The sequence below is a fragment of the Trachurus japonicus genome, chromosome 23, assembly GCF_045865225.1.
Source record: "Trachurus japonicus isolate A0001 chromosome 23, Traja_1.0".
NCBI lineage: Eukaryota > Metazoa > Chordata > Actinopteri > Carangiformes > Carangidae > Trachurus > Trachurus japonicus.
The window spans coordinates 13,245,349-13,268,437 of NC_140929.1; the positions used below are offsets into that span (position 1 = coordinate 13,245,349).

The window sequence follows — 23,089 nt, forward strand, 5'->3', positions numbered from 1 at the left end:
TACATGATTTCCATCTGTGTGTAGTGCAAAAAAACAAACACAAAAAGAAAACTGCTGATGACTGACAAACATTTCTACAAACTTGATAAACTGCAAAATTCAGAGGTAAACACTTTTTACAGTGGCCTTTACAATATTCATGCTGTCTAATCAACATCTTGATATGCCATACCTGTGAGGTGGATAGATAATCTCGGCAACAGAAGTGCTCATTAATGTGGATTTAGACAGATTTGTGAGCAATATTTGAGAGAAATAGACCTTTTGTGTACATAGAAAACGTTTTAGATCTATAAGTTCAGCTCATGAAAAATGGGAGTAAAAACAAAAGTATGGTGCTTTTATTTTTGTTCAGTGTATCAAAAGCCAGCTAAGTCAAAATTGTAGTGATTCCATCATAATGACCACTCTCCATAAATGGTTAGTAATCAACAGGTTGCAATTCTACAATATTTGTTGTCTGAATAAGTATAATAGATTTTTTTATAGGCAATGGCACAACCTAAAAGCATAACATTAGCTCATTATCATATTAAATAGGTGCTATGGCGATCATTTAATGGAAGCTAATGGTTGCCTCTTTACGCATTCCTGGAGACACAGAGCGCTCATTGTGGCATTCATTTGAATTAATGATAAATGACGGCTGACAAACATGAATCCACTGTTCACTCTCCCTTTAGCGTCGTTCTGTGGACCCCTCCAGCTCAGGAGGGAAATATCTCAAATAGGTCCTCAGCTGCTAAATGATCCACTATGCTCAGCGGCCATGCTGCAGGTCGCACACATAGGCTCACATTACTCTCAGACATTGGTTACTAATGTCTCTCCTCTATTCAGAGCTCTATTTAAATGCAAGCTACACAACAGAAAAAAGAAAAAAAAACGAGAGAAAGTTACAGAGATGGTAACTTAACTCCCCGGTTACCTAGGCAACCACTTATAAAACACAGCCAGAAAAAAAAAAAAAAAACCTTTACCCAGCCAGATTGCTTGGCTGGGACTTCCTGTTTTAATGAATGCCCAGTTGCACATGGTAAAAAACAAAACAAAACAGAAAGGTGGGAGTGTCTCAACAAACAGTAAAACCTGAAGCTAGTGCAAGAATCAGGCAGGAACAGGCTTTATGGGCTCTCTATCTATGGCCTAGAATCCCAACCGCAAATAGCCTATATACCAGATTACACCGGCTAAACAGGGACGTAAAGTAGAATGGGGTAAAAAATAAATAAATAAATAAAAATTGAGGTGTGTTTTGATGTTGTGTAGAACCAAAAATATTGTATGCACTAAGAAACCTGGGGAGATAAAAACATGTTATCAGCAGTAGTGCCAGTGCCAGCCATTGGTTTTCCCTTAGCAACAGCAATAGTCTGTCCTCGTTTCATACACTGAGAAGCAGAAAATACTGCAGCATGGAGATAATAAAATATATATATATAGTCAGTGTATACCATATATATATATATATATATATATATATATATATATATATATATATATGAAAAACAGTCATTTCAACATATCTGGATGGGGTGGGTACTTGGATCAAATGATTTAGACGTTATCCACAGCCAAAAATAAACTGTGATTTGCTTACTGGAAAAAAAGTAATGGTCAGTTACAGATGAAATGCATGGAGTCATCTGCCACGTCATTAATGTAACCTTATCCACTTTTTATGCTCATTCTGCCTGGCAGCTGCTGATGCTGACAAAAGTCAACTCAGCATACTGAGACCATCTCATCTCCTGACTCATTTCATCCCTCCATTTATTGTAAAAGTGGGATAAAACCAGGTTTCTTAGTGTATATGTTTCCTACCTCAAAGACAAAAAAACAATAGATGGTTTGTTATTTATCCTGGAAGGAAATCGAGATTTTTCTGCAATAAAAAAACTAAATTGTTCATGACACATGACGTATATGTGACGCAGATGTCCCTGCATTATGAGCAGTACAATCATACGGCTGGATACTGCTGGATATTGCTGTATAATTATACGCAAGGCCTAGAATTGGTCTCTTACAGCTGAAAATAGCAGCACAATGACAGAGATTAAAAAGTGACAGTGAAAAAAAAAAGTGGATCAGAACTTCTCAGTGTTTGATCATGAAAAGACTTTGCGACAATGGGAAGCTGAATTTGGGAAATAAAGGCTTTTGAAGACAATCACATAATGTGACAACAAAAAGACAGATAAACATACACACACACATAGAGACACACACACAGATGGGGCTGCAGACACTTTTTGCAAGTATGTTGCTGATTGAGGCTGATTGAGTGTGAGCGAGTGCACTGGCAGGAGGCCAGCAGTTTTGGGGAAATTACCAAAATGAGTGGCACATCGCCTATCAGCTTTTTCTGGGACAAGATGATTGTAACACACACACAAACGTTTCTTCTGTGACAGAGGGAGGAGATAGGACCGACAACAGATAAAAGCCTGAACTGTGGTGCATTTTCAAAGTGTACAATTCCTCAGTTTCATCAGACGCTTCATAATTGGGCTTCCTTATTCTCTGTCTGAGAGATAAATGACACTTAGTCAGTGGGTTTGATTCAAAGTGCAAAATGAGCAGTTGATTGGGCAATAATAGACTGAGAATCAGACTTCCCAAATGCATTTTAGACTTTTGAAATAATGTTAAAAGTGCTTGATGTTCCCTTTTTTTATCCATTTGTGTGTGAACAATTGAATCTCTCTGGGTGTTTCTCAAGTATAACACATTTAGATCTGCTTTGACATGTTTCACTCAGATTTGTAAAAGCGAATGTCTTTACTTTCTTTAATCTTGGTAAAAGTAACAAGACCTGAGTCAAAAGTGCCTTATTTCTCCAGGTCTGTTTCTCTCCCACTCTCATTTCATCTGTAACCTTCAGTTTCCTCTCTTGATGTGCATAAGATGTACAGAACAAATGAGAGAGACCACCTCCTCAAAACAAGTGGGAGTGAGCGGCGTCCTCTTGGGTGGGGGCGAGCAAGACGTCTTTGGTGCTTTCTGGTTTCCTGGCGTCTGCTCAGTGTTCCAGCACGACAGCTAATTCTGTTACAGGAGGTATAAACAGTTCTGTTCTGAGTCCTTATCGCAAACACAGACCCAGGACGTCGGCCGCTGTCGTCATCGTTGTATAACACTTTGGATGCAAGAGACAAAGGGAAGGCAACAGAGAGGAGGAAGAAAGAGGGGTGTGTAGGATGTGTTGGGAGAGCAGAGAACAGTGATACATCGCTGATGAATATTTTAAGAGGTCCTCTGAAATATGAACAGGAAGAAAAATTAAGATACTTTTTTTTGCTTTGGTACAGCGGCAGCCGTAGCAGGGGGATGTTACAAGAATCAGGACATGAGGACTGAGGAGACTTACTCCCAGGGAGGAAAAGACTTTAGAGTTTTAAAAGAAAACCTCCCTTTCCTTTTTGAAAGGAAGTAAGATAACCAAAATATTATAGACTACAAATTCAGTATGTTGTGTTCTGTGTGTTGTGTGCTCTTACCTTAATCTTCTTAATGAAGAATGGAAAAATTCAAAATATGTGCTTAAAGGGACACTTGACATCACTTCAGTGAGGAGGTGTGAAGTTTGTCAGACATGGGGATTTACCAGGCAGCCAAAGTCATATGAATTACGTTGCGTTATGGAAATTTTAATATGCAGTGACTCTGGGGTTTGACCCATATTGTCAGAATCTCTGCTGCGTCACTGTTGTCTCTTCTTTTTAAATCTGGCGTTAAAGTCTCCCAGTTTTTTGGAGGAGCACAACATTAAATACAGTGTGTGGCGTAACCCTTTTAGCTGTAGTTACATTCAATATTCAACAACCCTTTGGCACAGAGGCAAAAGGCTGGATTATGACTTTGCTTTGAATACATGATACATTCATTGGATTAAAAAAATCATGTGAAGTAATAAAAGATTAAATATCACCACTCAACTTTGCTTTGGTAGATCAAAAGTAGTTAATACACACAATACATCGACACAACAGTTATTGTACATTTAGGATTTTAATATACAGTTTTCAAGATAAAGTTCTTTGATAAACAAAGGGACGGTTTTTGGCTATATAAAAAGCTATTTAGAAACCAGTGACTAGACTTAGAGACAATAGTGGCCGTGTGCTTAACATTTTCAGGTATCAAATACAGACACATTTTGCTCAGAGTGAAGAGGATACTCACAAAGTTCAGAATAAACGTCTCACTGACTGATTTACAAGAATCACTTCATCAATAGTTTGAACCACGTTACTAACACACGGAGCCATTTAGAATGAGCTATACTTCCAGAAATATGCAGAAAAAAGATAATTAGAGTCAAGGAGGTCAGTTTACACACAAGTCCCATCAAAAAAAAGAAAGAAGGAAAGAAACAATCCAAGTGATTTAATAGAGAAAGTATCAGCTTGTGCAAGGTCATATAAACAATCCCTGGACAGGTTTACACGTTGGTCCACAATAGCCTGATAGAGATGGCAATAAAAAGAGTTGTCAAACAGGCTGCAGGCGATTGTGTTGCAGAGCTGCTGTGTTGTTGTCCATTTCCTCTATTAACATGAAGAACCGCAGGCAGCACCGACCAGAGGCTGCATCCACCTGGATTTCTTAGAGCTCATAAACTGGAGTTCATTAGAGCTGAAGGGGCTGCAGGAAAAAAAAAGCAACATCAAAAAACCCCAGATCCTTTTTCCAGAGATTCTCTTTATAGTGAGAGAACACGTATGTTTTGAGTGAGACTGGCCTTTTATGATTTATGATGCTCATCTCCCTGTGTTGATGAAGCTGAGAGCAAACTGACCTCCACGCTGAGAGAGACACCCAGAAATAGTGTGCTACTACCACAAGAGCACGAGAGACAGACAAAGAGAAGGTGTTTGGCAGTGCAGAATCATACGTAAAAGATTCATCGCAATATACAGTATACCAGTGAACATCACACCTGGGTCATCACAGAGTTCACCACCACGTCATCTCAGTTTTCTCCAATTTTCTTAATGAGTTTATCACACTAACACATTAAAGGGTCATTTATTTTGCTAATTTTCTTAACTTTTGCCATAAAACCCAATTGTACCAAGTGTTTAGGGTTTTCTGTTTTCGATAGGACTTCAATTACTTTTTCTTTGAATTATTATTTAATTACTTACCATTGTGCTAAGACATAGTGGTTTGAACTGTGTTTTAACCCAGGTCTGATGAGTAGGATTAAGAAAACAGATTTACAGTACAATACACTTGTAAATTTTTACACTGTGAAAAACATTTCATTGGTTCTCCTTAAAAACCCAAGTAATAAAACTGCAAGGATTATTAGAGGTCAATAGTTTTTCCTGTTGGCACACCAGTGGAGTTTTCCATTACGGTAATGGTGGCTAGCTAGCTAAGGTAACATTAGTAGACTCATTTGAAAACAAGAGCCCTGTTTAATGTGCATGACATTGGTTTAGACATCATATAGAAAGACGGAGGCTAAAGGTCAAGGTGAAACATACTGTATTATATTATGATAGGAACATAAAGAATGAGTCATCAGACTATTATTTTGTTGGGGCATAATGGTGTCATCTGCTTACATACAGTAGATATTAGTATTTTTGAAGAGCATATTTTCATGTTGAACACTTAGAAAAATGGATGAGTCTGGCAAATAATCACTATATCACTAGTGTAACACTATCTCAGCTGGCAATGACTGGAGATCCTGCTGTATACACTTACCAGAAGAGGGGAACAGAGCTGCTAACATTTCCCTTAATTCTCATATCATCCCGGATCAGGTTCCACACTGTGCAGAAATATTAGACACTGTGTAGTAGAGAACCGTCCTTTTTACTTAACCTGTATGTCTTTAAAGAAGGTGTGGTTACTACCGTAGGTAGCTCAGCAGTTAGGTTGACATGCTAATGTTTGCAGCTCACGGTAGGGCAGATAAACAAACTGCAATAAGCTTGTGATCTCAGATTTTTGGTTAGATAACTCTATGGTAAGTATTTACTTTAAACTGAGCTGCCTGCTCACGACAGCACTTTGGGAACATGGAGAAACCCTTAACCTGACAGAGCAGCTGTGACCAATAGGCCACAGTTGCTAAACTAAAACTGGCCTATAATGGCCTTTCCTTTGTTTGATTTACATACTGTAGTTGTGGTAGCTCTTTCTTTTAAAATTCAAGAATCATGAATAAATAAATAACAAAAATGAAAGTCAATTTTGTATTACAGTTACTTTTGGTACACATATACATATACATATACATATACATATACTTATATATACAGTCCAGTAGCTGCTATATTTACAGTGGCATTTTGCAGTGTTGTCACTGTTTTGTAAAAAAGTAAACGTTATAATCTGGTATCATTGTCCATATGTTACATAACAGGAATGACTGCAGTTAATTATATTTCTGTACCAATGCAGATCCTTGTTAATTATTTCATCTATTAAATTACAACTCTCCAATGTTAATTACTTTTATTTATCTGTCGTTGCCAGTGATCTATTAAACACTAAGTAATTACTGTAATATAAAACAGAGTGCCACCCGACTTGTAGTGTATTTGTCGTACAACTGTCATTCTTTGTATAACCAGTGTTTATACTCAAAGATTCAGACTATCTCTCTGTGGCTACATTGATTTTTTTCCTCCTCTTCTTCTTTTACTTGTCTGTTGTTGGTGTTTCCCACAGTGGGAGATCACTGTGATCTGTCTTCTTGACCAGAAACAGTCCCCAGCACAATTACTTGTGATTCTAAGTCGAAACCAATGGATTTGTTGTTTACAGCGCATTCATCATAAGAGCACCAAAGAAAGTGTACAGTATATATACAGCCCAAAGTGTAAGGCGTAACATGATACAACAGTGTAGTGCAGATATTCATTTTCAGTCCAGTTCACGCTCAGTCCGTCCCCTTTTCGATTATATTCTACGGTGTTAGGTTCCATCACTTTCCACTCTATTCATATTCACTTCATTCAATTGAATCTTTAGTGTTTCATCTGACTCCATTTCGCTTCATTCAACTCTAATGTGATTTCAATTAGTCCATTCCAAACCATTTAATCCCACTCCAGTCCGTGTCGTTGTTGTTCTCTGAGACCAGCCCAGTTATGTTTGAGTCAACTGGATATTTTTTCATTATACAGTCTTAAGTGTTGTGTACATTTGGATTCCCCGAAGCAACGTGTCGTCTCTCTGTTATCCTCTTTTCAAACCTCCATTAATGCTGAGACGCTCTGTGCTAGTTTAATTATCAGAAGCCTTGTTCCCATGTGTGCACCATTATATGAACTGCACATGGCAGCTGATGTAGTCTGTAAACCCAGTCCTGTACATCTATAGGCAGTGTCAGCCCAGTGGATGAATGCTGTGTTTAAATTAATGGAAGCTGTTGCTTTGATTAATTAGCTTAGTCCCCATAATTTCACCAGTGACACACCTGAAAGGTGATTGGCATTGATTATTTCTCCCCTCAGATTTGCAGCAGCATTTCCCATACGTACATATTATTCATGGTGGCCAAACAAATTTATGATCACAAACTGTTTTCTTAATTTAAAGAGAAGTTATTGTGACATTCTGTATCATTTATGGGTTGTACAGTATAAATATCATTAGCTTGGCCTGCCTCTAAAAGCAGGAGGCCAGCAGTATTTTCTGCTTAGTTTCAGAAATCAGGTTAATTAAAAGACATTAACTTGATTCAGAACCTCATGTGAGGAATCAGACATCAGACCGGTTAAGAGACCACCCCAACTGTCCAAATATATTTAGGCATACAAGGTCTACACAAGGGAGGTTTGTAAGGTTTCAGGCAGGACTGCTAAAAATATGTAGTGACCCTGTTTTAAGAGCACCCCAGGGCGTGAGGGAAAAGACGATTTTGCTTTTTGTTAGCTTTCCTGGGAAATAAGTGTTACTGTAAAGGTGTTATTGTAAGGACTGAAAGTGTAGGACATAGGACACTGGCTGAACGTGATTATTCAGTGTCCAACTCCCTGCATGCACCCATTTAAAAACGTGACCAGACGAAGGTAAGGCAGATGTCCTCTAGCCAAGTGTGAGAACTACTAGCCACAGGCAGATAGCAGGCTAGTGGACTCTCCACCCCCTAATGAGGAATGTCAGTTTAGCAGTTGGAGCCGGCAGGTGTGTAGTTACTCAGCTCCCTGCGGATGGTGCTGAACGGCGACAGCTCCAGCTCGGTGGTGCACTCGTGTTCGTTATCGTCGCTGGCCGTGGCCGAGGAGGGCGCGTGGTTACAGCAGCAGCAGCAACAGCAGCAGTCTAAGAAGGCCCTGCCCAGCGGGCGGCACAGGAGAAGCAGCAGCGCCGGCGTCACGGCGGCCCGACAGAAGAGCAGCAGCTGAGAGAGCAGATGCAGGACGGACATGGTGTGTTCGGGGACACCGGCCGCCATGTACGCAGACACTATGTTGCAGATGTTCTCGGGCACCACGCACGCACCGTAGACGATCGCCAGCGCCACAACGGTGCAGTTCATCTGGCTCTCCAGCCGGATCTGCTTCTTGTTGCTGCGCACGCTGGCCTGCTCCGCGCGCCGGATCTTGCGCGCCGTTACCAACGAGCAGCCGATGGTGAAGAGGGTGGGCAGGCAGAAGTAGCAGCCGAAGCACCACCACAGCCGAGCGCCTTCGTAGGTCAGGCCCAGCACGTAGAGCATGTCGGGGAGCGAGGTGGATATCCGGATGATGCAGCGCTCCACGGGAGGCTCGTCGGGCATTCCCGTGTCCTCGGCCACCAGCTGTCGAATGAGGAGCTCTGGGAGCGCCAGGAGGAGGGCGCCGATCCAGATGACGGCCAGCTTGGCGGTTGTGGACGTGCAGTTCTCGATCATCTCGTAGTACATCTGGACGTTGGTGGCTGCACGGAAGCGGTCGATGCACAGGGCGCACAGGGTGAAGGTGGTCACACCCAGAGACGCCACCTGAAGACACAAGCAGAATTCATTTATCAGGATTAAAGTCGCTGACCACGATGACTGTACGGCCATTTGTCTCAGTAGCTTGCAAGGGCTCTTTAAAGACAGACTCCCTCATAACATCATAGAGGGTTTAACATTATGCAGAAAGCTGTAGGGGTGAGAGCGAGCAAACCGGAGCCTTGTACCACTGAGAATCTGTAATCACTTCTACTGACACATAGGTAATAGCGATGCTGCATGTTTCTGAATTCTAGTCGGGGTTATCAGGTCTCTGGTCTTAATAATAAGAACTGACACAATTATTTCCAGTGTAATAAAATGTCTAACATTGACAAGTCAGCCACCACCATACAAATGAAGAACAGGGCGCACAGTAATCACGTTGGCCTTTAGGTGCCTGTGACACTGGTGTAATTACAAGCAATGGAGCAATAGGAGCACAATGAATATAAGCTGCTATCAACACTGTAGCCTTCCTGAGAGTGTATGTGTAGCACGTTGCGACTGAAGTGGTGGATTAAATGCTGTCATCACTGCATTCACTAATTCATATGTATTTTCACACCCTCTAGTCTATTCAATGACACTTTTACTAATTAACTGAATTCCTAAACATTCCTCTGGTTTGCTGTTAATGTCTCACTCAAACCTTGGTGTAGCGGCTAATTACCTGGCATCGCGTCCACATTCTCGATATATAAACTCTGCAAATTGTCAACGAGCACACACATTTCCTCAGCATGAGAAAGCATCTGTTGGATTAACAGTCATTTTTGGCAGAGTGGGCATCCTGCAGAATATGCCTCTGCAGCTGGAGAGAGAGAGAGAGTGTGTGCGTGTGTTGTGTGCACTTGTGTCCTTATATGAACCAGTTTCTTCCATGCTTTTGCCTCCAGAACCAAATCTGCCACCGATCATCCCCATCCATCCTCCATCCTGTCTCACCTTGCCCCTCTCTGTCTCTCACTTTTTTTTTTCTTATCCTCTCCTCTATTTTTTCTCCTCCTCTCCTCACCCTCCGTTCCCCTCCGTTCCCCTCTGCTCACTCCTCCTCACTTTCCTCCCACGATTCCTCCCTTCATATCAGATTTAATTACAACAGCCAGCTTCCCAGATGGCCCCAGTGAGCCACGGCTTTAGTGCTCAAACACATACTTCCTGGACAGATATAGATGTACACACACTGCAAGATGTTCTGGTGGTTGAGGTCTGACACACACACATACACACACACAGACAATCTGACCCTCTAACACACAAGGAGGTCATAAGTAGGCTAATGAAGGGCGACCACGTGGAACAGTGAGGGGTTAGTGGGGTAGACAAACTGCTCTCAGACTCCAGCTCTCTGTCTGTGATCAATGTGACTTCGTTTTGCACGGGGAGGGTTTATTATCTGCCGTCACGCCACAATCTTGTAACTTACAATTGTAATGAATTGTTTTGAAATGTAGTAAGAGCTTAACAGTCATTATTCATTAGGCAGTTAAGTGAAGCATTTTTTTCAGAGCGTTGTAGAATTGATTTAAGCCATTCATGAACGGTATTATGATATTTATGAGTGGTTTATTCAAGCTGGGTAGATTTATGTGTTGGGGGGGTTTAGGCAGGTGTCTAAATTTGAGTGGTCTTGGCAGATGTTGTCATCTTGCAGTTAGTTACAGATGTTTGGAAAGCCAGACACCAAAAATCAAACTGTGCAGCTGTCTTGGGATAAGCTTATTTTCTTCAATGTCTACAGGTGTTGTTTACTGGTATATACAACAGAGGGGAAAGTAAATTATAAAACGCTCAGAAAAGTCAGTCATGCTCATGTAAAGTTGCAGGGACGGGATTTGCTTGTGTTTTGACTGGACTGGTTAAAAAGAATCTTATGCACATTGCAGAAGGAAAGGTATTGGAAACTGTTGTGACCTGAGATCGGTCAACAACTTCACTTTTACTTGACATTAAGTACACTGTACATGCTGATTAATTAATTTATATCCACTGAATAACAGGGGAGAATTAATATTATTCTATCATTTACACTGTGTCGTTTTAACTTCAGCATATTCCCAGTGAGGAGCTAAATCAATTAAAATGACCCATTGGAATCAACAGAAGAAGTTTAAATGAGTTGTGTTACTGTGCTGGACAAAATAGACACTACTGTATGTACTACTAAATGAACAAATATCTCCATTATCCACTGAACAAATGAGATTTAACAATGGTTTCCAGAGGATTTGGATTTGATAAGTGGATTCTGAACTGGATTCAGATTCAATTAAATGTTATCAATCCCCATCCCTACATCCCTAATTATATTTTTTGGACCTGATCATTTTCTATTTAATGCTAACAGTCTAAGAACAGTATTATATGCTAATATGATATCCCCATAGTAATTGCATTTGATTGCTGTGTAGTGTGTTTTGTGTAGTATCCCTGAGAAGATGAGAGTGAGTCTCTAGTAGCTGTTATGGCTCTAAAGTTTAAACAGCATTTTGACAGCCTCTTCTTGGCTCCAGTATGAACAAATCAAAAACAAGAAAAAAATGAAAAGCACCTTTCATCTGCAACATGTTGCTGAAATAAACCCAGAGCAACTCTGCTCACTTCACTCTCTGACTCATCTGTCAGTGTGGATGCCATTCACTGAAACTGCTGTCTGCTATTAATCTCTCTATCCCACTGCACGGTTTAAAAGACAGTAATGCTGCATTGTTAGGGATATATTTTAGCAGATCAACTGGGTGTGTTTGACAGATGCTGGATCAGACAGATCTGCCTTTGTATAGCAAATCTGAAGAGTTAAAAATACCTTATTTTTCCCATGTAGATTGGCCCCAATGTCCCTTTGTTTTAATAGTTAAAGAAGCATCATATCAGGCTCTTATGTGTGACCCACTTTCTTCTCCATGCACACCTTTATTCCCCTATGTGATGGCTGCATGCGAACACACATAAGCCCTCGGTACACATGGACAGGTGCTTGCACATGGTGAATATTTCATGCCTTGAACAACAGGGTTGGAATGGCTTTAAAGGCTGTCATGGAGGACCAGGAAACCCAGCTTTGATCAGCGTGTCAGGGCAGGGAGCAAGGGCAGGGCGAACAAGCATAGCTTTGTACTGGAGGGGAGATGAGAGAGAGAGAGAGTGCAAGAGTCAGGGCCTGGTGTTGCGATGAAGGTCTTTGTGTGTGTTTGTGGAAGAGGGGGTTATGCAGATGAGGCGACGAGAAACATGGACAGGAGAAGGAGAATGGAAAAGGAGGAAGAAGAAAGTAACGAGCGAGTGGGAGAAACTCAGAATGAGAGAAAGAGAGAGAGAACTGACGGAGCAAGTGGAGAACAATAGCAGGGGACCACATCAGTGAGACAGAGACAGCCCAATGTGACAGGAAGGGAGAAATAAGCCATGACTTGTTCAGAATGATTAACAATGTTAATGTGGCATTTCCTCCAAACAGCAGCCTTGACCCTGTCATGTTCACTTTACCTGCTGGAGAGATAACAGGCCTGCTGGCCTGGGGGCTGGAAATACTGCCTCTAAAATATTATCCTTTAAATCGTATTACTTATTTAACACAGTAATGTAATAATGTGGGAAAAAAACAGATAATAGTTCACTCCTTTTTGAGGTTTCCATATCTCCCTTACTGTACGATAAAAGGACCAATAAAATTCCTAGCTTGGTGGAGGGTAAACAGCAAACCTGGCTGTGGTTTAGCACTGTAAGTATATGTATGTATAACCACGAAATGTTATATTGATACAAAATGCGCTGACTTATCAAACTAGCATTTTTCTTGCTTTTAGTTTTTATGCTAAGCTAAGTTAACATAGCCAGCTGATGGTTGTGGCAGTATATTTTTGGTAGAGACATGAAAGTGGTATTGATCTTCTTATCTAACTTTCTGCAAGAAAGTGAATACAATTTCATAAATGTCAACATGGTCCTTTAATATACCACTTTGTGAATTATCTATAAATTGAGACTGATATTTATTACAAATATTCCCATTGACCTTGTTAAGTTATCATGTAAAATTTCAAAAACACTCGTCATGAATCGACTATATACAACTTGTAAAGTCGCTCAGTGCCGTTTTTCCACTTCATGTCGTTTGTGTCGTCTCAACCTTGGATTTCAAGGGCTCGGAGAAGAAGAAAGGGAAAAAACAGGCCTTTCATCCTCAACACATGCTTCCAGGTTCTGGTCATCTCTGTGCACAGCAGGTGAGAAAGACATTTTCCCCCAGTGCTGTTTTTAATAACGGCCCATTAACTTCTTGATTAAAGGTCTTGTGAGCTGGTGGCACAAAGGCCTTGTGTTATTAATTGGGTCTTAACAAACGCTGGTGGAGCTTGTGTGGCCGCTGTGTGACGACAGCCACTGTCAGGGATAATAGGTGTTATCTGGTGATGAATGGGCTAATGTGCAGACACAACAACACACACCTACACATACTGTCTCATAGTAATGAGCCAGGAAGACAAAGGGTTATTTTAGCTGCAGTCCTTTTTCCAGGTTGAGTGTGTGACCCAGTGCAGGCTCCGGCAGACCATAACTCTAACCAGAGACCCTGTCACTGACAGCCACCATCCGTCTCACAGCTGCGATGTGTGTGTCTGCTATAGAGAAGGAACTGTGGGTCAGCACGCACACCCATATGTGAAGCAGCGTGTGTGTATGTGCATGTCCGCATTTATGCAGAATTATTAAGATCTGTATCTTATTGCGGGTTTGTGTATAGACAAGAGTGTGTGTCTGTGTGTGGGGTTGTTGCAGACACACTGGCTGAGTCCATCCTTGTGGGTGGGTAGAGATTCTTCTCTGATGATGTTACAGCATTGAACTTTAAAAGGCCACAGCTACAGGCTCAAATGAGGGTCAAGAAGATCTTAAGCTTGTACAGTGATGTTCACAAATAATTCTTAAGTTTGTAGTTGTAAATAATGAGAAATTCCGATTTGTGCATGAATAAAAAAAGATCTAAAAGGAGACAGTGTGAATCAGTGATGAGGTTACACTAAGACACTGTGAAAATAGTGCTTGTGAAAACCTGTGATCTGTGAATGCCTCCAGTTTTCTGCTTTCTATCTGTATGCAGAATTTTCTCCTCTTCTGACATGTCTTGGTGTAACCTCACCACTGATCATTTGTTCACACTTAGTTTCAGTCTCTCTCAAGCGTTTTAACCACATCCAGCTCCTCACTCAGTTGATGGAGATGGTTTTAGGTTTGTCCAAACTTGTGATGACCACAAAATGTGATTCAAAGCTTCCATGACCACATTTTTGTGGGTGTTTAGAAGCAGCAGATGGAGTTTGGCGAGACAGTTGTCATGGCATCAGTTTCCTTTTGCTTTCTGAACACTTGAAGCATTTTGGCAGATAGTTGAAAATGATGAAAAGATTGGTAAGTCTGGTAGAAATTATGCTGCAGTCTGTTAGTTTAGCTTAGCTTAGCATGGCACAAAGGCTGGAAACCTGTACCTCTTAAAGGGATAGTTCAACATTTTTGGCAAATTGGCCGATTGCTGTAATCCCTATAGTTTTAAGACTAGGTTCGTAATCTTTAATTGTCGGTGCAAGCTATTTTTAGAACGGCGGAGCAGAGCTGCTTAGAGCTACGCTACGGAGGCTCATGGGATTTCTTGGTTTCCCTCATCAAGCTCATCAAATACACAACCCAACAACTCAAACGCTCTCGTGGACAAGTTGTGACCTGCACGTTCACCACACTATGAAATAATAACGGAACATTACGAGACAGAGTTGTTTTCGAGGCAAATGCCCCCAACGGCAACGCGCATCAGCGGTTTTGCATGAATTTACCTCGAAAACAACTCTGTCTCGTAACGTCCCGTTATTATCTCATAGCGTGGTGAATGTGCAGGTCACAACTTGTCCACTAGAGCGTTTTGGAGTTGTTGGATTGTGTATTTGATGATTCCTTGATTGATGAGAGAAACCAAGAAATCCCATGAGCCTCCGTAGCGTAGTTCAGCCTCTGAGCAGCTCAGACTTTGTGCCAATATTGTCTGCTGTGAACCAAGACAACGTGGTTCTATTTTATTCTATTCTAATCTCAGGCATAAATAACTCCAGCCATAGAATTCATGAATAGCACTCACACCACATTCCCTCTTGCTCTTTTTTCTTCTTTAATTTAATTCATAGCAACAATCAATACAGGACAGTATCCTCTGTTCTGTTGCTTTCTGCATCAGGCTTTACAGTGTGTCTGAGGCAGTTAATTCCAGACAATAAATTCTCCCTCCATTAAATTATATCCTGACCTGTGGCAGATTTCCCCCGGACAATAAAAAATTCATTCAGCTCTCAGTGCACAGTGGCTGCTAGAAAGTCTTATTCCAGGTCATTGACTCCTGCCCAGCAGTGTTATGTTGGTGGCAACACAAGAAATGCAATAGCTTTTCTATAAAAAGCTGGCAACATGCTGGCTCAGTCTGCATTGATATGAAAGTGAGACACTGTTCTTTTTTTTCATTTTCACCAACACACCTAATCAGCCGATGAATATTTCATATTTACATGGATAATTACCAATTTGGCTAATTGCATCCAACAGCACGCCTAATCCCTGCTTCGTGTTGTTGTGTGGTCTTGTCTCATCATACAAAACATACTATCTACTCATCCACGGACAAAGAGCTGACTGCATAGACTCACCATCATGCATTATGTAGAGCTACTAATTATATACCCTGAATAATTTACATATCTTCCAATTAACGATCATTCGCGTGCCTAATAGACGGCCCGAGAACGCAGAGGGCACGAGACCTAGTGTGTGTTGAACTCGTGTTTATGTGTCTATATATGGTAACTGTATGTGTGCACTCACTCAGTGTATGAGCTCAGCTGAATGTGTGTGTGTGTGCCAGGGTGCTTTCAGATCGTGTGTGTGTGTGTATGTGTGTGTGTCTTCCCCCTGAGGCTTGCTTCTAATCACAGATAGCTGATGCAGAGAGAGAGAGAAAGAGAGAAGGAGAACAGCCGTGGGCAGTGATCAGTGGAGAGAAGGCCATCCCACCCATCTGGAAGATCAGCACACCCTACTGACTTTGTGTGTGTGTGCGTGTGCGTGTGCTGGCTAGATAGTTAGCTAGATAAATAGGCAAACTGTCTATGGATGTATAACTGGATATACAGCGAGAGACTGCACCTATTTTTACTGGCTTTCCTAGTATAAGAAGGAGGTGGACATCTCCACTGCCTGCTAATAAAAGTTTAGTCATTGTGATTATATCAGGTGACAGTAGAGGTGTTGCAGACTAGATACTGAGCACGTGAGCTCTCCTGCATGTGTGAAATAGTCTTATATTTCCTGGATGTTGCACAATACTGCAGAGAAACTGAATTTTGTAATTCTGATTATGTTACTTCAAAGTGTGTATGTGTGTGTGTGTCTGTGTGCATGTGCGAATTGGAGCAGTGAATGTGAATCTGTCAAGCTGATGTATGTGCTGCCTTTACCACCAATTTCAACACAATACATTCCTCTGGCCCTCTGTGGCTCCATGCAGCCCGGTGCCTCTTTCTCCTTCTCTTCTCCTTCTCCTCTCTCTCTCTTTCTTTCTCTCTCTCTCTCTCCTTTTCTACGAATCCATCGCTCTGTCACTTTCCTCAGCCTCTGCTTCAATAGTCTGTTTCTCTCTCCCTGCCAGCCAAAGCCCACTGTACCATAGCAAAGACAGCCTACAGCTTCTGACTACAGGGTATTGTACAGCGCAGTGGTGTAGAAATGAGACACACAAACTGAAGGGATGCATGCAGAAATCCTTCAGTGTAGAGTTGAGTAATGCTTGTTCTCTATTATATTTTTTTACTGTTAACAAATGTACACTACTATGGCTCAAACTATGCAGCATAATCATGGTAACATGGTACACTGTGGTGCTGTTAGTGGAATTGCCAATAAAAGCACTAATGAGACAATGCATCTTGAGGGAATCGCAAGATTTATATCCCATGGTGATGACTGACAATTAGCTGTAAAGATTTAAAAGAAAGTGTGAACAGCCATGTCTGTTAGGGGGAGTGGTCACCGTGCTGCTGCATACGTGTGTAGAATTTCAAAATAAATGTCAGATTATGTCTGACAGCATCGTGATCTTGAAATAGATTATTAAATGTTGCCAATAAGCACCCGTTGATTTAAAACACATGAAAAAAGACGTGCGTAAAATTATTATTAGAGTTCACCATCCTGTGCTTGCTTATTTGAAAGCATCTCTTTGTGTCACAACCCTACAAAAGACAAAAAAAAGGAAAAAACTTTTTAAAACCCCAGCAGTTACAGCAGCGTAGTTCTGAATGAACCTTGACAAATGACTCATTCCCCCCTCTGGCTCACAAAATGCTTACTGCTCTGGTTATGTGCGTATTTTAACCTACTTTCAAGACTTATCCTAATCAACTGCCAGGTGCAAAAAGCCAATTATCGCCCATTAGTTTTGCCTGAATTTGCTGCTCTGTGCATCATCACAGCCTGGGGGGCCGTCTGCAGTGACAACAGCATGAAACAGGAGTGTATCTGAAATAATGCAGGCTGACTTTGACTCACTTTATTTTATTTTGCGCAGCGCTCTTACAATTTTCCTGCTGTGTTTGCTCACATCTCACACCTGAAATTGCTTTCTCTTTGAGGTTTCAAAAATCCCATACTCTATTAAACACCGAATAATACAAGGTTTACTGAAGGCATCACCATGGGAGACTCCATCTTCAGTGGACATTATACCAGTGCACCACTTCTGATTATGCATGCACACGTCATGTTTGCATGAAAGTGCGTGAAAGTGCGTGACTTGTGTGTATATGCAACCAAGCATGTGTTGTTATCTCAGGCCAAAATGTTGATGTCTCCACTGACTGAATTTGGGTTAAGTGAAGAATAAAGTCACTTCATGGGGTGAGTGTGTGTGTGTGTGTGTGTGTGTGTGTGTGTGTGTGTGTGTTTCACTGAATGTTCCACAGGGAGAGCGTGAGCCCTGGGCTGCATTACTCACGGCCTGACACATGCATATGCGCACACACACACAGATACACAAACATCAAAGTAAACACAGACTCTGGTGAACATGTCTTGATGCAAAATGCATATTCATGCTGTAGTAAATGCTCCGAGACAAGTCCGCACACACACACACACACATACACACACTCCTTGTTTTACTATACTCCTGGGGGTTCTGTCATTGACATAATGTATTCCCTATGGGCTCTTCTAACTATAATCAACCCAGTCTGAGCCATCCCAATGTGCGTGATGCAACATTTTGTCCCCACAAAGCTGCTGGACCTCACATGTTGGGCTCCCAACACACACATAAGAGTGCAATAACACTCAGTCATAATGAGGATGGTGCCATATGAACCAACTCCAGTTATTGATTTGAGTCTGCAGCAGATAAATGTATGCATGCAAGTCAGACAGTGCCCCTGCAGCTTTATAACTTTGGCTGCTGCCAAGACTATCTACTCAGTCAAAGGTGAACATGAGCTGACTGGTTGGCTGTAGGGCTGTTTTTACTTTTCTCTACTTGTGATCTAATTTGTGGCAGAACTATCAGGGGCAGCCATCTTTAACTGAGAATGATACACACACATCTCAAAAACCAAGAGATTGCTTAGTCTTGGATCTCTGAAATAATTCCACACTTAAGTTATTTACTTTAATAACATTGCTCCCGAAACTGGTCATCACTTTTGTCTGAAGTGATGTTTTCGAAAATATGTTTTCAAGTAAAGCTTGGCTATTTGCTATTTATGCTGTTTTAAAAGAAAATCATGATAGAAAATCATGAAAGGAATATGATGATAATAACATACTGCTGACCCGCTCGTTTTACCACTTCATTATGTGACAGCCCTCCCTGTCTGGAGTCCTCTCAGGAGGGGTGGGAGGCTGAATTCTGGTCACCTGTTGTGGCTCGCTAAGCTGGGGAATGTCTCTCTCTCTCTCTCTCTCTCTCTCTCTCTCTCTCTCTCTCTCTCTCTCTCTCTCTCTCTCTCTTTCTTCCTCTTCTCTTCTTCATTTTGCTGCACTGCACATGGTGACACCACCCTACAAGTTAATTTCTCTCAGTTTCAACCACTGGCTTCTATTCTTTAATTTGGGTTGTGTTGAGCCCTTTACAGTAAAATCATACGTGTTGTCTCCTGCCCTTGCATTTCCTTGTGCCAGATTGTGACAATGGCTTAAGACCCCCTGAAGCTGGAAACCCCTGCTCTACACAAAAGACGCCTTAGAGTGAATCTGACACTGGCGTAATTGCAGTGAGCACACAAAGCCAAGGCATTCACATGGTGTAAACAACCTGTCTAGCATCCGTCCTTTGCAGGTGAACATGGGTGTGTGAAAGACAAACTGAGAAGCAATGACAAGGAGAGACGGGGAGTGACACAGTGTGCATCTGTGCACCTTTAACACACTACAAGAGAGTGTTGTATAGAATAGAGTGAAACCGCCTCACATCCTGGTGTGTATTCATGTGTGTGTCTTCTACATGCCTTGAGGGCGAGGCGAGCCCCCCCCCCCCCCCTCTCTCTCCAGCAGCAGCAGCAGGTGTACAAGTGACAAACAGAGTGCTCTTGTTATTGGCTGAGGTGACATGCTATAGCTGTGTCTGTGTCTGTGTGCTGTCAGGCCTTTTAGGGCTTTGGGGCTGACACACAACTCTTTAGGTCAATTTACAAAAGCAAGACTGGTGTGAAGCCTCATGACGGAGCTCATACAGCCCCGAGGTCCAAACCATGACGTCTGCTGTCACTATAGAAGTGTGATCACATCCAGACAAGGTGGGTGATATGTTAATGAGCCCATTTGCCATCTGACATCCCAGCAGAGGGGAAATGGCTCCAAGGCATCATTCAAGCAACGATATGAAATAACTATGCATGAGACAGTCAGAGCAGAATAAACAGGAGAAGTGATGAGATTTACCTCCACGTAGGGAACCACTTTGCAGGTGAACTCCCCCAGCAGCCAGGACTTGGTCAGCTCGTGGAAAACCACCATGGGCAGGCAGAAGAAGATGAGCACAAAATCCCACACGGCCAGATTAGCCAGCAGAGAGTTGGAGATGCTCTTCATGTAGTAGTTCTGGCACACGATGCACAGGATGGCGATGTTGCCCGCTATCCCCACGAGGAAAATGACCCCGGACACGCACGTGATCGCGTACGCGCCGTAAGTCTCGCTCGTCACGGGGTAAAAGGGGTTCTTGATCTCGTCTCCGAAATCCTGCGAGCTGGGAGGGGTGATCGGCGTGGCGTCCCAGGGGTTCTCCTCCCTGAAAGTGAAGAACTCGGGCCTCCTGGTGAACAGGTCAAAGGGCATGTCGGTGGAGGTGAGGGCCGCCGGCTTGGGGATGGGTTCCCACGGCGACGCGTGGGGTTGAGCCAAGAGCACTGCGCTTTTGTTCAGCCGGCTTCTCCCCCTCTTCCACGCTTTCTTCTGCTCGTCTTTTGTGCCCCTCTTGTGCCTGTCCCCCTCCTCGGACCCCCCTCCTGCGTCTCCCCGGCCCATTGAAGAAGGCTTAGCCGCATTGTAGCGTCCACCTGCCGGCGTCCTCGTACTACCGAGACCGCCATTCAACTTTATCCTCTTATTATGGTGGCGCGTCGGGTCCCAATGTGAGACGGCGTTGGGATCCTCCATGGCTATCACAGTCCTATTGAAGTCACGTTTGCTGTGTCCAACTCGCCTGCTTTCTCCCGCAATCACCCTCTTCCAGGGGTGAGTGGAGTTGATGGTCCCTCGGGTAATCGCCCCGTGCGCCTGGAGCTCCGCCGCGGACGCACCTGTGGCGTATCCCGCCGAGAGCGCACGGTCCCTGGCTTTGTTTTGATGAGTCTCCCGCAGTGACCCATGGAAAGTCCTGGCACCGGAGTAGGCGCTGGTGTTGCCGTCCTCTTTAGTTCGCACCTCTCCATTACTGTATCTCAGAGATAACAACACATGCGCATGGGCCAGGAACACAAACAACGTCCTAGGCTGCAGAACCCGCATGGTCCAAGGAATCGGTGAGCGCAGTTTTAATCCTCACAAGTGCATCCTCATACCTCTTGTAGCGGCGCGGGGATACTCCTCCATTCAGTCAACACCCATGTTGGAGGGAGGCAGCGCAGTGGGGAGGCTCACGGTTGCAAGTGCACAGCTACATTCATGGCGCGAGCTCTGCAGACTTGTAAGTTAGATCCCAAATTCTCGAGGTTGCAGATGCGATCGCCTCCAAGCCTCCTCCCGGCCCGGGTCACTCCCGTTTCCAAAGTCTTGACATTACCGAGCAGGACGGCGAATCAGAGTCCGGATCCGAAGCAAAGAGAGGTAGAGAGGGAATTGTTGCATATCCACACACAAACACACACTGTCTCCCTCTCTCTCACACACACACACATGTGCAATCACAGCATCCCGTTTCCAGCTGTTGGTAGTAGCATCTGAAAAGTGTGTATGTTGGTGCGTTAGTTCAGTGGGTTGGGTCGGCTGGCAGCAGCAGCAGCAGCAGCAGCAAAAGCAGCGTCAATGCGGTGCAGTCCGGGTAAAGCCCAGTAGGTTGTGATGCACTGGAGTAGAGAGAGAGGGAGAGAGAGAGAGGGAGTGTGTGTGACAGAGAGGGAAAGAGGAGGGGTGGAAATCGGTCGCCGCTGTCTCTGTTTCTCGTCCATCCCTCCTCTGCTTTTCTCCTCGAGGAAGGACCGTGCGCTGAAAGAAAATGGACTCCCCTGGCGGCTAACCCCGATCTGTCACTCTCCATCCATCACGGAGCATCCAGCAGCCCCCGGAGCACACCACGGCTCCAGCCCCCACGGCAGACGAGCCAGCCACGCCCGACAAGACGTGCTAATAAATACATTACTCCGTTTTTCAATTTTACGCATAGGGGACGCTGTGATAGCCACACAATTGGATAACAATTAAGCAGGAGCCCTTTCAAATATTCTAAAAACAAAAGCTCCTTCATGTATGAACATACATATTTTACCTGTTTAAAAAACTTTTAACTTTTTTTTTTTTTTTTCAGATTCAGCATGATTCATTCACATTCCCCCTGAACATCCTCAGTGAGCTGCAATCACCATCAGTACTGAGAGTGATCTTCAATGTTTCTGGATTGATATCCTCTAACTGCAGGACTACAGGATATATGGACATTGATTTCGGCTTATTCTATAGCAGCATTCATCAATAACTGCACCACATCTCCATAAAAACTTGTTCTTCCATAAAGTGGGTTCTTGAAGTGACTCAACAGGCCTGTTAAACCAATATCTGACTCGATTTTGGAAGAAGTACAAGTGCAGACATGATGTTTTCCCTGAAAGAACATTTATTAGTGGATATTACATAAGATAGTGTTAATAACTGCAGCCTGTAGAGACCTCAGTCTGTGCACTTTTTTAGTATATTCCTCTGATATTTTTTCAGTATATAGCAACCTACAGTAATGTACAGTGATATCCAAACAGGTACATATATCCAGTTTTGTGCATTACATGTGGAAATACTGTGGAGCAGCTCAGAATATAGGAACCACTTCTATAAACACTCCAGAGAGAGACAGAGAGAGAGAGACGTGTGTGAATCATAGGGGAAACCTGAATAAAAGAGTGGAGGAACATCATGAATACAGATGCTTCTGCTCAGGTGCACTGTGCAGTACAATTAAGCAGTTAGTGTCCAATCAAGCTCAGTGGAATCATGTATGATAATGAAGAGGATGAGACTCCTCAGCTGTGTTTCAATACCAACACTAACTGAAGTGACAAATGCATTTTGATCTAAGGGAAGGATGTCAGTAAATGGGGTTGGACATTGTGGACGACGGCACACATGATGACCTACATATGCAGGTGTGGCGTCCACCGAGAGGACAGCACAGACTCTTACAGTACAGTTAGGGGATGCAGGGGCGGTGTTATACTGCCGGGGGCTTTTTGCTCACTTTGCTTGGCTCCAATGTAAATCAATACAAAGTTTCTCTGAGATCCTGTGAGAAAAACATTTCTAGGGTGATGGATGGGTGATGGATGCTCCATGCACAGGGCAAGAGGGGTCACAACATGGTTTGATTAGTATTAAAATGAAGTCAATCCTTCACAGTCACCAGAT

The 23,089-nt window shown here is 42.9% G+C and overlaps 1 protein-coding gene across 1 annotated transcript; it reads right to left on the reverse strand.

Annotated features, from left to right (window-relative positions):
* Nucleotides 1–7,929: 7,929 nt before the first annotated feature.
* On the reverse strand, nucleotides 7,930–21,225 carry gpr37b (G protein-coupled receptor 37b). The gene is made up of 2 exons (XM_085769280.1): nucleotides 19,919–21,225; nucleotides 7,930–8,956 (listed from the first exon to the last, which is right to left on the reverse strand). The coding sequence occupies exons 1-2, from the start codon at nucleotides 20,984–20,986 to the stop codon at nucleotides 8,138–8,140; spliced, it is 1,887 nt and encodes a 628-aa protein (XP_085625406.1). The 5' UTR covers nucleotides 20,987–21,225; the 3' UTR covers nucleotides 7,930–8,137.
* Between the last annotated feature and the right edge of the window lie 1,864 nt (nucleotides 21,226–23,089).

What these genes read in the sequence shown, in the direction of transcription:
- gpr37b (XM_085769280.1), bottom strand. Translation starts at nt 20,986, where the DNA reads ATGCGGGTTCTGCAGCCTAGGACGTTGTTTGTGTTCCTGGCCCATGCG. An exon ending in AAGTGGTTCCCTACGTGGAG is followed by an intron (nt 8,957 to 19,918) that starts GTAAATCTCATC and finishes TTGTGTCTTCAG; the next exon opens with GTGGCGTCTCTGGGTGTGAC.